Source organism: Echeneis naucrates, chromosome 22, assembly GCF_900963305.1.
Source record: "Echeneis naucrates chromosome 22, fEcheNa1.1, whole genome shotgun sequence".
Classification (NCBI taxonomy): domain Eukaryota; kingdom Metazoa; phylum Chordata; class Actinopteri; order Carangiformes; family Echeneidae; genus Echeneis; species Echeneis naucrates.
In genome coordinates, this window is record NC_042532.1 from 3620505 (window position 1) to 3634970 (window position 14466).

A 14466-nucleotide genomic window follows, 5' to 3' on the forward strand; every position below is an offset into this window, starting at 1 on the left:
GTAGTGCATCAGGACACAGGCTGGATGGCATGGATAAACACAAGTACAAGAGTTAACAGCGAGAGTCAATGCAGCGCAAGGGGCAGAGTATTTGGCTAAAGTTGAGGTTGGATTTATTAGCTCTAGGCTGCAAATATTAGCACTGCAGCATTGAATGGGCAACAGCAGGCTTATTGAACCAGTGAACTGAGCAGCATGTTGGTTGGCTTCTGATGCCTCTTAGCCACCTCACAGCTGACTAAAACATACTAACCATTGTATTGTCAGAGAATGGATGGTTTGCTTTGTTCAAATATGTAACTAAACATGAAAAGACTGTACTTAAACATCCATGTTCCTGTTAAGAACTAAGCATAAATCCAACGTGGACATGTAATTTCGGCACATGGGTTTCACTAACACTCAGGATTATTTCAACACCACAGCTGTGAAGTAATATTGTATGAGTTTTAGGACAAAGTGACAGTCATTCTGGTGTGTGTGTGTGTGTGTGAATGAGCCTTAGCAGCTGATATGCGAGCTGGAGCCTGAGCCGCCAGAAAACGCCCCAAATTGCAGCGTCTGCCATGCGCTGAGCCTCCTGCACCAAGACACTGTCTTTTGTTCTCCCCTGCTAGCAGGAGAAGCCTGACAGCTCTGAAATGATCCTCTCTGCTCTCTCTCTCTCTCTCACACACACGCACACACACACACACACACACACACACACACACACACACACACACACACACACACACACACACACGCACAGAGACAGACAATACATTTTTCCTTTTCTTTTACAACTCTACTCTATATTTCCCAAATTTGTGGGCACATATGGTATACGCACATATGCAAACACACAAAAACACCCACACTCCCATCTGTCTCACTCCTATAGCCTCTATCTTCCCTCCCCACCTCTCATTTTTCCTCCCTGTCTGTCGATCTCGCTCATTTTTCCTCACTGTCTGGCTGTGTGGATGGCGAATCCCTCATGGATTTCTGCAGGGTATCACCATGGAGACGGGGCTCTGCCACACGTGTCTATAGATCCTTCTACTGGATAGGGGGCACAGCCAGAGGTGGTGCATTCGCTCCATCTCAAGTCTGCTCTGCAGGGAGAGGTGGAGAGACAACAATGAGCTTAGGTGGTGAGAGAGATTGGAGAAAATAGGGGGAAAGTGAAGTAAATTGGTGTGAGAGAAGAACAAAGGTAATGTATATAATGTATCTTATATATGGAGGCAGTATAGAACGCAGAAGGGAAAAGAGCAGGGAATATGAGGAATGTTTGGGTGACAGGAGATGACAAGAAAGAGAGAGGGAGAGGGAAAAAAAAGCAAGAAAGAGGAGGCAGAGGAAGAGGCAACAGCAGCCTCATCCTGGTGTCAGGGAGACAAATAGTGTGTGATGCTAATGACTGGCTAAAGCTTTTGCCCCTGCTGAGAACAGCCGCTAATATGACTGCTAATAAAGGCACCATGGAACGCTGTCACATTCCAGCAGTCGCTCAACTGTCGCCCAAAATTAGCCAAACGGGAGCTTTCCTTCTCCTGCCACTCCGCTCTCCTGCCTCACATTAATGCTCCAAAAATGGGGCCCTCCTTGTAACATCTCTGGAAGCTGTTTTCTTTCTTCTTCTTCCATTAAAGGACCACTTGTTCACACTGTAAAAGAATTTGTTCCATCTTATGATGCAGAGGATGCCCAATCCATAAAATATGAAGTAGTCTTTTTGTCATCTGAAGCTCCATTCTTTTTTGATTGCTACCTCTCATACGGCATACTCCTTTTGGAGGGTTTTGTGATTCTTCCAGAGGACAAAGCAAAGAGAAACTGAGCTGTATACTTTCCTCTCCCTGCACCATTCCTGCAGAATTTATTTTCTTTTTCATTTAAATGCTACCTAATTATTTCCGGAATTTTAATTGCCAAGCACAGTGAGTGGGATGCGGAGATGCAGAGATGCTCCGATGACGAACGCTGTAGCCAAGGTCACACGGCGACAGAGCCAGGGAACGTGGGATGGCAGAGCTGCTGAGGCTTCCTGTGGCTTAGTCATCATGGGGCTTTAGGAGCGTCAGGGCAAACACACCTCTAGCAGTGTCACAACAGCCTGACAGCTCAGGGACGGGAGGACACCTGAGACCCAAGTTATTCCGCATGCAACGCCTCTTAACGCAAGCATGATTAAAAAGCCATTCGCACTGGATACGCTTTGCCGCTTTCAAAAAGGAGCCAAATAGCCATAGCTCTGTAGGTGGAAACCTAGTGTGGCCAAGTTTTTCACCCTCTGCTATCAAAGGGGCTCTTTGATTGTGCAATCCTGGGCAAAAATAATGAAGTGCACTTGGCTCCTTTCAAATATACACCGAAAGAATACACAATAACGTTTTTATTATTTGATATCTATTAGCTGCTGTTTACCGCAGCTAATAGATATTACAGCAATTCAACAATCATTTTTCAAAGGGATTCAGTGTAGTCACATTAATAGCTGTCAGCCACAGAGCTCACTGTGCCTGAATGCCTGAATGACAGCTAAAGCTACCTTCAGACTGCTTTATTGTTAAGAGAAAAGTCGAGAGGGAGGGCATGGGGACAAAGTGTGAGAGGGGTGGCGAGGAGCTACATCTGTCTGACTTTCCCACACCACTTTTCCCTCTCCCTCTGCTGCCCCTCCTTCTTCTTTACTCACCTATCCTCCTTCGGTGCTGCTGCTGCCAGCCTTCCTGCATTGGCAGCTGCTACCCTGTTGGGACCGGCCCTTGATTTATTTGGAGAGGGCCCTGGAACGAAGGGGGCCAGGATGAGTGGCATTTTAATGTGCTTTTGAGATGTTTGGTCACAAGCATTATTGATCACAGTGCCGCAGCACACACCGGCCCCCTCCCTCACTGTCCCGCAGACGCTCACACTGCCCTGGGGGAGAGGTCTGGCTGTCAGGCAGGGAATGAGTTTCCATGTGGGCTTAGATTAATGAAATGAGGCCCCTGGTTGCAGTGGGTGCAGGGGGTCAGACCATTAAGGAATCCCTCGTCTTGGCGAGATTGAGCCTGCCAGGTGACTGGACCCTGACTGACTGATGGACATGCAGGAGGGAGGAGAGAGCGAGAGCGAGGGCATGGGGAGGATAAATAGGATATTGGCCTGTGGGACACACTGACATGAAAAACAGAGAAGAAGAGGAAACAGAAATGGGTTTCTAAGACTGCAGTCCTCCATCCTGCAGCAGACCATTAGCACCTAACCACAATGATAAGCCTTTTCCATAGACGCTCCGCCACAAAGGCAGCACACATGGACTAACAACAACCATTTTCGTACTCTCTCACACAAATCTTTTGCCATTCATTCACATCAGGTCTTACTCTAAATAGCGTGGAGCTGGGGGAATGTCCAGGGGTTGTAAAAATAGGAGCCAGGGATATTTCACAGCTGAGTGAACATGCCCAAAGCTCTCTTATGCCCGAGCCTGGACAGGGAGTTTATTTGATGGCCAAAACACTCAGCAGAACTCATCATAAGTCTGACTGTGTGGGTGCCTTTGCTTGAACATGCCAAATGTGTATACCCAGCTAAAGCACACAGACACACACACACACATACGTTAAAGCCGCGTGTCCAGCTAACATTGGGAATGCGGGGTCAGCTAGCAGCCCCTGGGCTCTCAGAGTCTTGATGAGTGATATGGATTAAGCTGCTGTGATCAATAGCCTGAGCGAATACACAGATTATCAGATTAGGATCTGTCCCTCTGCTGAAGAGGGGGAGCCAGAGAATACATTAAAACCTGGGGTGCTTTAATCAGGCTACAGGTTGTCTTCTCTCCCTTGCAGGCACTTCCAGTCAGGCAGACATGCTTCACTGTATTTGTTTCATTTCAGAATAAGAGCAACTTCCACTGTGGTTGCAGAGCATGAACGCTGATCTATGTCTAGAAAATAATGTGATATATCCTAAACATGTGATATTTAGCTGACAATCAGACAGATTTTATCCCTTGCATTTTGTTGTGTTGATCGATAGCTGGTACAGTACGTGAGTGCATGTCTAATTAAGGCTAGAGAAGAAAAGCTGAACATTTTTCCCAATAGAGAAATCTGAAGTAACCGCCTCAGCCTCTTGTTCCTCAGAGGCCAAGGTGCAAGAATGTGTTAGCCTCTATGGCTACACAAGGCTAGGTGCTAATGGCTGCCATCTTCTTTTTCCTCTGCAGTGTGTATGGCTGCCCTCTGGCCAAGAAAAGAAAGAGTCTAGACAGACAAACCCTGGAAACCTCCCCCAAGAGGAGCACCTACCTAGACGATATGGATAACTCCACCATGGAGGAGTGCTACGAGACCGACGGGACAGAGGAGATGGACGACAGAGAGGAAGAGGAGGAAGAAGGAGCTGTGGAGGAGGAGGAGGAGGAAGAGGGAGAAGTGGAGGAGGAGGAGGAGGAGGAGGAGGTGGAAGGCTACATGGACTACAACATGGAGCAAATTGAGCATGAAGGTGGGGAGGTGGAGAGAGGTGAGGGAGAGGGGGAAGAGGAGGAGGAAGAGGAAGAAGAGGAGGTGGAGGTGGAGCAAGGAGAAGAAGAGGAGGAGGGTGATGAGGAGAGGGTGGATGAGGCTGAAGAGGAGGAGGAGGCAGTAGAAGAAGTGGACTATGAAGAAGGAGAGGAAGAAGCAGAGCAGGGTCAAGGGCAAGGTGAGGACACTCCCATTACATTGTTTGAGAAGTCATGAAATGATGTTAAAAACAACTTTCAACTGTTTCGGAAATCGGTTTATTTGATCAATACATGTAAGGACCAGCAGCCAGTTAGCCAGTTCGGCACAAAGTCTGATAACAAGGCGAAACGCCCCGCCTGTTCGTGCTCAAGTATACAATCTTACATTTACCAATACCAAACACGCTAGCTCTCATTTGTTTAATCCGTGCAAAAACTATTTGGCGTTTTAATGGGGGGTTGTGTTTCAGACTCTTTCTTGGCTGGGCAAAGTAACATCCTGGAGTCTCTGCTGGTTGCCTGGCAACTGTCAGCTGAGCTGAGAAATACTTCAACACAAGACCCCCTCTAAAATAGCAAATTGTTGTTTTTACACCTCAGCTTTTCTACAAACAAGATATAATGTTAATTAGTGAGCTGTAGAGATGCTGGGAGACGTAGTTTGGTGCCTGGCTAGCTGTTTCGTGTCTGTGTGCTGAGGTCAGCTTCATGGCTGCTTGGCTGTTGCTTCGTACTTGTGAGTGAATCAGTCTCTTTTAAATACTTCTAAAAATGTTTGAAGCGTCTTTATTAAAAAATCTTGACATTATTTTTCATGCACATTTGTGTTTTTGTGCCATGGGTTAGATATTTTAGGGAAGTTGGACATGGCTAAAGAAATCAATGCAATTTATTATTCCCCCTTTTGTTATTTAGTGCAGAGACAGTGGTAGAACATAAATTAAGTGCAAGAAAAGTATGAAACATATAACAATGTATTATTACAACAGTAGCTCGTTTACAAGACGGGCTACTGAAGTTTAAATTAGATGCTAGAGGAGCTGTGAACAGGCACCAAATTGATTTTTTCACAGAACCGTATTTATTTATTTTATTTCAGAAAAATCAGCTTGGTTAACATTCACACCTATTTCTCATTGGAAAGTTTAAATCTGGAAATCCGGACCAGTTTGGAATATCAAAGGATATTCCAAGCGGGTTGAAATAAAACTTGATTAGAAATAGTTTTGAGAAACTCCTGCCCCATATGTCCTTACCCCACCACTCCCTGTGATTTGCCCGACACCAGATTTGGCAGGCTTCTCTCCAACAGATTCTGTTTTGCACCCCACCATCACGATTGGACCTGACAGTGCCTTCAAATCCAATTAAGAGCGAAGCTCTGAAAGAGAAGTGTGTTAACTCTGTTTGGAGCAAAGGCCTACCCACCCAGTGTTGATGTGGCACCTCAGCAGCCATGCTCTTATTTTCTCGCAGACATGTGAAAACATTTCTGCAGACTGGTGTTCATTAGGGTCCACAGACGAAACCTCACCCTTAACTCAGACCGCTGCCACCGACTCTTCAGCCTGTCAACAGCCTCTCTTTCTATGGGGGTTGACTATGTATTCTTGCTAAGTGGTTTACACAGTGAGGTTTGTTGCATTGTACTGTAAATTCTGCATTGACTAGGTAAGCCTTATGAAATCCACCTTACTTCTAAGTGAACGACATAATATCTTAATCTAAAGAAATTCCTTTAAAAAAGACAGGAAAATCTCTCCATATGCATCATTACCATGCTCTCCATTTGCTCTGAGACACCAGTGCTGGATGGTCGCTGGGCAGATTCCAATCTCCTAAATGTAATAGAGGTGACGCTGTGAAGCTTCTCTGTGTGTCTCAGTGGCATGCACATCTTTGTAGCTAATCCAAAGCCAATTCAGGGCAGGGCATTCTTTCTGTTCCCTCCTTAATCTGTTTCCGTTCTATATCCCTTTTATGTACCTTGATTACGCTTCAAATTGCTTTCCTGTGCCATGTTTCATACCAACAAAAATTAAACCCTTGGTGCAGGAGGTTGCGGTAACACGCCTTCCACTGTCAAAATATGGGCCTGGTCATTCATGACTGTTCCCTTTACCCGCTCTAAAGCCCTCAGCCCCCGAGCACCAATATTATGTTGCTCTCATTAGATTGGAGTGTGTGTAAGTGTGTGTGTATGTGTAGCAGTTGAGTGTGAGTGTGATTGTGCAGCGTATGCACAGAGTAAAGGATCATCTTCAGATTTCTTTTTGTCTGCACACTAACATTTCTGCATTCCTCATATTTGTGACTTTGATCTGATGAATATAGCCAAATCAATGTGTATATTGTGCATACTGAGAAGTCTTTCAACCCAATGAAAATTAATATTTCATTGCAGACATTAACACAGTTTTTTCTATTAATCTGATTTATTGTCTTGTGGATTGCTTGTTTGAACAAGAAGTGATACTCTTGTGTATGATTTTCTGCATGTGGGCCTCAGGGTTCATTTTCTCCGCAGGAATGTAAGTGGCAAATGTGACGCCAATGTGAGCAATGTGCTCTTGGCGGCTCAGGGCGGAAATGTGAAAGGAGAGATTGGAAGTGCTCCAGGAGTGAGTGCTTGAAATTACTGACAGAAGAGGTTCAGTAACCTTTTACAGCCTGTCACAATCAATTAGGCAGTGAAAGGAATTCAAAAGGTACTGATGATTGAATAAAAAAAAAAAAAAAGGAACTTTACTAGAAAACGATGAATCGCTGCCGACTGGAGTTCATTTTGTTGTTGAAGGAGTACCATATTATCCTGCAGAATTTAGAATCTCCTTTTGGAAAAAAAAAATGTTCCTTCCAATTCAAAGGTTTTCTCACAATGTTTTGATTTGAGCATCTGAGAAATGAATCTCATTTTACTATTTACAGAATTCTTTAGTAATATTTTTAATCATAAGACCTGTGACTATCTTTTTCTCAAGACATCCAAGAAACTAGGACACAATATATACTCGCCAAGATATAGTCCCTGGTTTCACAGACTCTCATTTGCCAGAGCAGCATTCTCTGGAACTTTCCCAAACCGCTATATTTAACTTCCTGTGGTGATTCACAATTCAGAACACGAGCTGCTGTTAAGACTCTCAAAGTAAATTATTAGGGGAAGCAAAGAGTTCCTTATCCAATTTAGATGGACCAAGCCCAGAAATCAGATTTACCAGTAAAATAGAATGATGGAAATGAAATTACAAGACGTTTGTTCTTTCTGCCCAACAGAGGACGATCAGATGAGCAGTGGCGAGGGGGGCGAGGGCGATGGTGGAGGTGGTGGTAGCAGTGCCAAATCTGGCGTGATGACTGAGAAAGACAACAACAACAATGACGAGTATGAAAACTACGATGAACTTGTGGCCAAGTCGCTCCTGAACCTGGGCAAGATCGCAGAGGACGCCGCCAACCAAGCCATGACGGAATCCGAGATGAACAGCAACTCTTCCAACAGCGCCGAGGAGGAAGAGGAGGAGGAAGAAGAAGAAGAAGAGGAGGAGGAGGAGGATGATGATGATGAAGAGGAAGAAGAAGAGGAGGAGGAGGAAGAAGAAGATGAGGAAGAAGAGGAGGAAGAAGAAGAGTTAGAAGCGGATGAGACGCAGAGGGGTGATTTGAGTTTGGATGTTGACAGTGACGTGGTTCGGGAGACTGTGGACTCCCTTAAACTGCTGGCTCAAGGCCACGGTGCAGTGTTATCTGACAATTTAGATGGACAAGAGTTTGAGGATGGTACAACCGAGAACGGGCAGGAGACTGACTGTGCCCAAAATGGGGGAAATGCACACAATGGTGGTAATGGACAAGTTAAGACCACCAGTAATGGACAAATGGAGAACAGTGATGAGGAAGTATGTTTAAGCAGTCTTGAGTGCCTACGAAACCAATGTTTCGACCTGGCTCGGAAACTAAGTGAAACTAAGTCTGCTGACCGAAATGGACCCTCCCAGCAAAATCATTTCTCATGCGGAGATCCCAATCAACAGCCCCAGCACCACAGCTATGGGGATTTCCACCATAGCCAAGACGACAGGCGGACACTTGATAGGAACTATTCCGACATGGACAATCTCATGAAGCTCGAGGAGCAGCTAAGCCCACGCTCCAAAGCTTTCTCCAGCTGTGCGCAGGATGATCGATATCACACCAACCATCGGGACTTTGACGAGGACACGGCCTCAGTTACGTCAGACCGATCAGAAGAAGTGTTTGACATGACAAAGGGTAACCTGTCCCTCCTGGAGAAGGCCATTGCACTAGAGTCAGAACGTGCCAAGGCAATGCGAGATAAAATGGCAGCTGAGGCCGCCAGGAGAGATGGGGTGAGGTATAGCCATGAAGATCATGGCCCAAGGCATGGCTATGGTGTTGAGCGTAAAGCCCGCCTTCCTGATGGTATGAAGAAGCCTTTCTACCATAAAGGTGAGTGCTTCTTTCAGACACAGACACACTAAGATGCATATAAATGTCTGTTTGGAACCATATCTACACAAGTGTAGCCATGTTTACCTCATTTAATAAGCTGGGTAAAATGTTTGTCTACCACTGTTGGGCTCTGCATTGTATCTATCCTGAACCACAGACCAGACAACCCACATGCATTCTGGGAACCTTACTATAACCCCAGGACAAGCCTTTTCAGCCAATTTGGAAATTCGCATCTCAGTAGCAGCGGGAGCAGCAGCAGCAGCTTATGTTGTTAAAATAGGCCAGCATGGAAACATCAGAGGGTAGGCTTGTCAGGCATAAGTAATGGCAATCTGCACGGCCTGTTAGGACCGCAAATCTCATCCTTGCAATGCAGCTTGGGGTAAAGCTGCCTATTTTTAAACCTGAGCAAGCACACTGGAGAGGAAGCTGAAAAAACAGAGGTCTTCTGCCTTCAGAAAGTATCCATTCTGTAGAACAAATAATCTTTTTATGCTTGTTTATGACCTAACACTCAGACTGATGCGGACTGATTCTACAGAGAGACAAATATACATATGTTGCGCAGACTAGTATTTCTGCAGAGGTTATTGTGAACTGGATGTGCTGAATCTGAACTCAGTAACGACACTGCATTGGCATTTACAGTGGTCTGATCACCAGCTCTGTTGTTCAGCTCTTAATATTTCCTCAAATCATATCATTTACTGCAGCAATGCTCAAACTTATGTTGGGTTCTCCTCCCCTAAGAAGGATATCAGATGAGAGCAACAAATAAGAGGATGCTAATTCACAGCAGGGCGATATTACACCTAAATGCCACACAACTCACAGCAGGTATATATTGCAACTTAAATGCCACACAAATGTTAATTTCAAGAGCCTGCTATCGCCCCAGCGTCTGGCTAATGTTGGAATAATGAGAGGACGCGAGACAGTTGCATCACGATAAAATCTTTCTTCGGGCGAGATAGGAGCAGACACTCGTTGACCAGGGTTCTTGTGTATGATTTATAAAACAGAACATGGGGGGTGGGAGAGGGGTGGTGGTGGTGAGGAGGGGCAGAGAAGAGACCGGCTCCCTAAGAGAAACATGAGGCTGAAATGAAAATTGAACAGTACCAGAATGACCGATAACGAACGACAGGCCCACTGACTGCACATTAATTATCCAGAGATGGTATGGTAATGGGGGCCATTTGCTATGCAAAGCGCAGACCATCCCCAGCCACAATCAATATCCCCTGCTTTCTAATATGCCATCCACTCGGCTGCCTCCACTCTGCAGTCGAAAACGTTGCAGACCGAACCCGCTGCCTTCACATATATGTATGTGTAAGAGTGCATCCGTGCAAGTGGAAATGGAGAATTATTTCCAACGTGCTGTTCAAACACTAACAGTCAGTGTAATAATGTGCCCGGAGAACAAGCCATTATTAAGAAGCCACGTTTTACATGCAGACCCAGTTCTTTATCAACATGAAATTTCCCCGCCTTTGTTGCACTGGTGGCAGGCAGAAAGAGACATGACGTAGCAATATTGTACCGAACTCATATCCCCCTAACATGAAATAGATTGATGACGGCCTCAGAGTATAAAGAGCTGCATTTTTTTCTGATTAGTGGGAACATGGGAATTCTGCTTTTGTGACTTGCTTGTAAATGCAAAAGGAGGTGTGCTCCGAGCCATCTCAAAGGGTTTGGCGGACAAAAATGTAACTCAGTTTGCTATGCCTTAAAAAAACTATGATTAAAACAGATTAAATTTTAAATTTGAAGTAACCGCTTCCACATTTACTGACATTAGCTTGTGATAAAGGTGTCCGTCACAAATGAATAAAAATGAATAATCTCACCTCCTGTGACACTGTCATGACAAGATGTTATGGGCTAGGCTACCATTGCAGTGGAATGTTTTTTGTTGTTTTTTTTTTTTGTTTTTTTATGAGGTCAGTAGGACAGTAAGAATAATCCTTGACCTTCTGTGAGGGTGAGCATCTTTTAAAGGTGGATGGTTGCATTTGCAGAAACTGTGCCAGTTGGCACACCATGGCATCCCTGCTTTTTTGAGGTAACAGTACTTGATATTGGTTTGGGGAAAACCAAGTTTTATGAGCGGTGAATTTTATTCAGTGTTTGTGCGCGTGTGTACATGTGGGTGTGTGCCTCTGTGCGCTTGTGCATGGTCTTTTGGAGTCATTGTCACACTCAGGCCATCTAATTATCTTATGGAACTAGATTGTAAAAATGTTTGGTACATTCTTAATTGAAGCTAAGCTGTGACTCTTTTTGTTGAAGGTCACTAACACTACAGATATTAACAGTTTCATTAGAGCAAACTAACTTCATTATCAAAAGATCTGTGAGCAAAACCAATTATTGCATCTTTTTCATTGTCAGCGTTCACTCCATTTCATTAGATAAATATAACCATAATTAATAGGCTATAAATAAGCACAAAAACCATTAAAATATACATTTATTTGGTTACAATCATCAAGGGAGTGGATTTGGTTTCAGAAATGGAGGTTGTTCCATTAAAGCGTTTTTATTTCCTGCATTTAAATTATATCAATCGAAAGAATAACAGTATCAAAGCATCAAAGCAACGGGAGGTGCTAGAAAAATCGCAATAATGTTCATATTCCAATGGTACTTAAATTATCATTGGCGCTGAGTGTCAACAAATCTGTCACTGCTGTTTGTTAAGGTCATTTACATCACTTCCAGAACAGTCCAGATTTATTTACATAGTGGTTAGTGTTTTCGCCTCACAATAAGAAGGTCACGGGTTCGGCTCCTGGCCTGGGGCCTTTCTGGGTGGAGTTTGCATGTTCTCCACATGTCTGTGTGGGTGTCCTCCCACCATCCAAAGACATCATGTTTGGGTTAACTGGTGACTCTAAACTGTCTGTAGGTCTGAGTGTGAGTGTGAGTGGTTGTTGGTCTCTGTCTGTCTCTGTGTGTTGGCCCTGTGATGAACTGGTGAACTGTCCAGGGTGACCCCACCCTCACCCAGAGTGAGCTGATCCAGAAACGGATAAGCGATAGAAAATGAATGAATGAATGATTTGCATGGTTGTATTGGGAGGTTGAGAGTGTGAAAGTGAAATCTAAACCACCTTGTGTTGAATATGTGATCACTTTCACGGGCCTCTCTGTTCACAGATGCTTCACGTGCAGACAAGAAGGAAAGTCGGTGTCCAACGCCGGGCTGTGATGGCACAGGTCATGTGACCGGCTTGTACCCACACCACCGAAGTCTGTCTGGCTGTCCGCACAAAGACAGGGTGCCACCAGAAAGTAAGCATATCCCTCGCACACCAACCAAACATTGGTGTAGTTTATTTACCCAACCTGTTGCCTTGATATTCTTTGATGTTCGGGGGTCAGCATGTTCCCCGTGACCACTGCTGTGCCTGGCACATTTCTGTGTACTTGCTGTCGTGGTTGAACCATGTTTGATATTTGAGTAGGGTGTACAGTGGGGAGGGGGGGGGGGGGGGGTCAGACGGGTTGCCGCTGTGCTCCTTCCTGTGACATTTTGCATGGGGCCGTGGTTTTGCTTGATGATTGCCTGCCCTTGTGTGCCGTGGTGATGAGGTGGAAAATTAGGCCTTAGTGACGGGCAAATAATGCCAATCTTGTGATTGGTGAGATGGTCAAGAGCTGTCAATCAGTAATTGTTTTGACTGCAAGAGACCTTCTCCTTTGCCAGGTTGACTGACAGCAATTGAGATCATCTGATAGGGGACACTGTGTCAGGGTTGCATGCCTCCTCCCAGCATGGCTGATCAGTGCATGTACGACTGATGAGAAAGGGTGATATGTCACAAGAGTTACATTTCCTTAAAATGTGTAGCTTGGAATGCTATTGAGCGTCAACATTTCATTTTTTTCCGCAAAACGTGAAAATACCCACAGACCTTGTTAACACTGTGTCTGCTTCAGTCATCCATGCCATGAACCCCATTCATTCATTTGTATTCCCCACTCAATTAAGTTATATTGAATAGAAAGGCAGTATCATATCTCTAAGCCACGGATCAAGTGAAGTGGCAATAAACATTAGCCTTGGCTGAATAGTGAGTCTTCTCTTTTGAGAATTCACCCTGGCTATTTAGTCCCATTCACCTTGTGCAAACTTCTCAATAAAAGCCCCTTTACACGTTTCATTAACCGCAGCATGAAAATCAAGTTATGATCTGCCGTGACCCAGACTGCAATCAAAATAAAAGAGGGTTTTAATAATGGCAAAGAAATTAGTTACCATTAAAGCCAGGCTTGTAAAGACCAGCAGTGTCACAGATGACTCTTGTTCTGTGTTGCGCTGCTCGCACAAAAAGTCCCCGAACCTGAGATGCACTTGTCTCCCAGAAATGTGAAATGACTCAGAGTAGTTGACCTTGGCTGGGCTCAAGAGCCTCAGGATGGAATTTGGAAAGGGCTTGAATTGATTGTCACTGGAGATTTTGAAAATCTGATGTCTGTGTTCCTCCTCCTGTTCTTCAGTTGTGTTGATCAGGCTGACTTTTGGAGGAAATTATACCTCAACCTCAGAACAGGATGCTTTGGATCTCAAAAAGTTTTCTGCTTTCAAAACTCAATCATGCATAACAAAAAGGAGAAAATTACGAAGATCTTAGACTGGATGTAAAAGTGGAAGTACAATAAAGAGGTTGCAAAGCAAAGGCAATGCTGAACAGCCTTGAACCTGCATTCTATCTATTCTATCTAATCCTAACCCTCTGACCATCAGAAGACAGCTGAAGTCAGATTGCATTGAAGTCTATGGGAAAATGTTCCTAATTCTCACCCTGAAGTGAGCTGAACTGAGCAAGACTCTATGAACAAAAACCTCAAGAAAATGTTTGAGGTAACTGACCAACATTTCTAAAGCTGTAGCCGCTTGCTCTACGAGGTCTAAGTCCTGGTTTTGCTTAACCTTCACTTTACAGTGAATGAGTATTGTTCTAACAAATGGAGAATTGATTCCGTCTACTTCAGTGCCCAGTAAACACACTGTGGGGCATTTGAAAAGTTTTCCTCTTGATCTTGGTACCTTCAAAGGTGGCATGCTTTAGGTAGTATGAGTTCTCAGTAGGTCTCTGCGTTGTCAGCCATGAAGAGACCTGTCATTGATGATCAATGCCATGTGCCCTCTTTGCTTCACTACTTTAAAGGTAAAGATGAATACAAGTCACTGGGATTGCCTTCAGGGCTGACTCAGTTATGGGCGAGTCTCTCTTCCTATGAACACATTTGCTGGCCTGAATGGACAATGTATTATTAATGACTTCATTTAATTGGGAAATCACACAGTGTGGCCAGACTCTTCCTTGGGAAGTGTAAAAAATTACAATTAAATTAGATCTCAAATTCATTATTTCCCATTTCTGTTTGCTCATTGCTGCTCTTTTCTGTAGACTGTTCCAATTTTTCACCTCTCAGTCTTTGTGTCGTGTTTAGAGCGGTTTACCTTCATTGCTGCTTTTCTTCCAGTT

General features: G+C 44.4%; 1 protein-coding gene across 1 annotated transcript in view; it reads left to right on the plus strand.

The window, feature by feature from the left end:
- The first annotated feature begins 4175 nt into the window (after nt 1-4175).
- The window catches only part of myt1lb (myelin transcription factor 1-like, b), a 30993-nt gene continuing 20702 nt past the window's right edge, over nt 4176-14466 (plus strand). The window contains exons 1-3 of the mRNA XM_029494290.1: nt 4176-4683; nt 7763-8956; nt 12131-12265. Of these exons, the coding sequence (XP_029350150.1) occupies nt 4176-4683; nt 7763-8956; nt 12131-12265 (1837 nt within the window). The remainder of the gene's footprint in view (nt 4684-7762; nt 8957-12130; nt 12266-14466) is intronic.